This window comes from Sabethes cyaneus, chromosome 3, assembly GCF_943734655.1.
Source record: "Sabethes cyaneus chromosome 3, idSabCyanKW18_F2, whole genome shotgun sequence".
Lineage (NCBI taxonomy): Eukaryota > Metazoa > Arthropoda > Insecta > Diptera > Culicidae > Sabethes > Sabethes cyaneus.
This window is the reverse complement of record NC_071355.1, coordinates 223,974,349-223,976,943: the sequence shown is the minus strand read 5'-3', so window position 1 is coordinate 223,976,943 and position 2,595 is coordinate 223,974,349. Positions and strand designations below refer to the sequence as shown.

At 36.6% G+C, this 2,595-nt stretch overlaps 1 protein-coding gene across 1 annotated transcript; it reads left to right on the top strand.

Annotated features, from left to right (window-relative positions):
- The first annotated feature begins 848 nt into the window (after positions 1 to 848).
- Positions 849 to 2,595, top strand: LOC128742859 (F-box/LRR-repeat protein 15). The gene is made up of 2 exons (XM_053839343.1): positions 849 to 1,667; positions 1,723 to 2,595. The coding sequence occupies exons 1-2, from the start codon at positions 973 to 975 to the stop codon at positions 1,901 to 1,903; spliced, it is 876 nt and encodes a 291-aa protein (XP_053695318.1). The 5' UTR covers positions 849 to 972; the 3' UTR covers positions 1,904 to 2,595.

Here is a 2,595-nt window from a genome sequence, read left to right as displayed (position 1 = left end):
CATCTAATGATTGATCAAATTATTAGTACTATTACTTATGGGGTGTACAACCCATCCGCGCAGAGTGCGGCTCTTGGTGTGGTAAAGCACGCAGCAAATTTATCACACTGCGTTTCCGACTGGCTTTTCTTGGTGCGCGCAAAACACGAAAGAGCGTGTTTAGCAAAAGAGACACTGAAGGGAATTTTTGGGCGAACACACACCGCATGGCGAGTGTTGTGTTGTTTAAGAATGTGTGTCTTTTGGTCTGCGCTGCGGTTTATGCCATCTTTGCTTATGAGTAATAATTTTGTCAAGTATAATATTCACACATTAATTGCCAGATAAAGCCAAAATGACCCATAATTGCGTGTGACCCATGATTGTGGACTGACTGTACTTTAAAATTCAAGAACATTAGTAGAGCCAGAAATCACAAGCTCAACAACTGAAATAATTGATGGATCTCAAATTTATGCATGCACAAATATCTGTATTAATCGTACTAATGGCAGCTCTGATTTTCGCTAATTCTTTTAATCGATCAACGAGGGGCGTTTGAATGGTTCAATAATTACCTAATTACGCATGTGATTTGGTCGTTTGGTGAATGAGCAAAAACGGAATTATATAAAATTTTTATCAACCTTTGTGCAAAAACAGTATTAGTTTTTATTCTATCAATCGATAAATATGGATCTGGTGTTTATAGAATCTACTATAGTGGATAAAAAAAAAATTATCTGTAAATTAGACATTTCGAATAAATTTTACTTTTACACGCCGTTACGACGTTTTAAAATATCTGTATAATTTTATTTTTACATAACCCAATGTAAACAAATAAAAACAGTGAAAAATAATTAAGTGATACATGATGTTAAAAAGTTTCTAGTAATGATGATAGAGATTAAGTACACGATTTTGTTTAATGTAAAGTTAACTTCGTAAAAACAGCTCAGAAAAGCTGCTGCTGGATTGATTGATACACCGATGTCTGACAGCGGATCAGCGGATGATTCAACCGAATTGACCTTGTTTGATATTGCCTGGGAGGATGTCCTTTATGCCGTATTATTTCCGTTTCTCTCACTAAAGGATCTGTTTAATCTACGCTGTTGCTCTCGATTAAGCAAGCAACTAGTCGACGATGGATTTCGCCGAATTCGGAACATTAACCTCTCGGGAAATAATTCCTCTGGTGTGGAAACAGCGTTTCAAGTATTATCGCAAAAATGTAGAAGCATTCGAACGGTGAATTTGGCTAAATGCAACTGGTTGCAAGATGGTGATCTTAGCAGATTCCTTAGGACAAACACTAAGATAACGAAAATCAACCTGAGTGAGTGTCATAATATATCCACTACTTCACTTCAACCGATAATCATTGAGTGCAAAGATTTGCTAGCATTGAAATTAGCCAGATGTAATTGGCTTACAATCGGTGCAATGGAGGCTTTAACGCTGCACCATTCACAAATCCAAGAATTAGACATCTCATACTGCAGCTCACTGAGTGAGCGATGCATCACAATATTCTTACAAAACTGTCGGCTTCTGAAAACGCTTTCGCTAGCGTATATTCCAAGCGTAACGGATAATTTATTATATTCTATTGCAAAGAATTCAAATGCCATGAAACACTTGAACATTATCGGATGCCAAATGACAACGGATCGGGGTGTAGGGTAAGCATGAAAATCCATGCATTAGAATGCACTAAACTATTTTTCCTATTTCCAGTGCCGTTTCACTTTATTGCACTCAGCTAGAATCTCTTATGGTTCGCGATTGTCCATACATTACCGAACGCAGTTTGGCGTTGCTGCGTGGACGCGTCTTCATAGATCGATCCCGGGATTACCAACAACAGCTGAACATAGCTCCTAATGTAGGGCTGCCAAGGCTCTATTTGCAAGTTTAGATAAAACGACACGCACCTGTGTTCAAAGTGTATTTTTTGATAAAATATTTTCTACATCTGCATACATATATTTAACAAGAAAATTCATAAATTGTAAAATTATTTGTTTGTATAATTGTTGTTAACTAGATGTTAGTGGATTTTATCAGAACCAAATTTGAAAAAAAAAATTAAATAAATGTGATGTTTTGTATGGAACAGAATTGATAAAAGCATTTGTTAGCATTTGCCACTGTTATGGTCGGGCCACCACGATTTGTTCAGTTTTAGTAACTCGTGATACCTTTGTACAAGCATTGTGAAACTTCTTACTGTGACAGCTAACTTTTCACAATATTGCGAGTTTCAATCCTGTATTCAAAACACGCGTACTGAATTCACTGATTGAAATAATACAATAAAAGTTTTGCAGGTGCAGTTAACTTTTCTTCAAGAAATGATTCATGAAATGCAATTATCGGGATAAATATAGAAAATTTATTAAGTGTGTTGTGCTCTATTCGAAGGCTATTGAAAAATCCCGTTCAGTTAGGTATTTGGGTAGGGTAAGGGGCTAAATGCTACAAAAGCGTTTATTGTAAAGGTCGGGCCACTTGTGTAGCCATGGTTGGGCCACCATAATTTTAAGCACAGAAGCGCAATTTTCGCTAAAGAACGTCAGTCGCGGGAAATTTGATGAAATAAAGCCTAAT

Bases quoted from the DNA above. Each gene is read 5' to 3' on its own strand.
- LOC128742859 (XM_053839343.1), top strand. From the start codon at position 973: ATGTCTGACAGCGGATCAGCGGATGATTCAACCGAATTGACCTTGTTT. The intron at 1,668-1,722 runs GTAAGCATGAAA...TCCTATTTCCAG, and splicing joins ACAACGGATCGGGGTGTAGG to TGCCGTTTCACTTTATTGCA.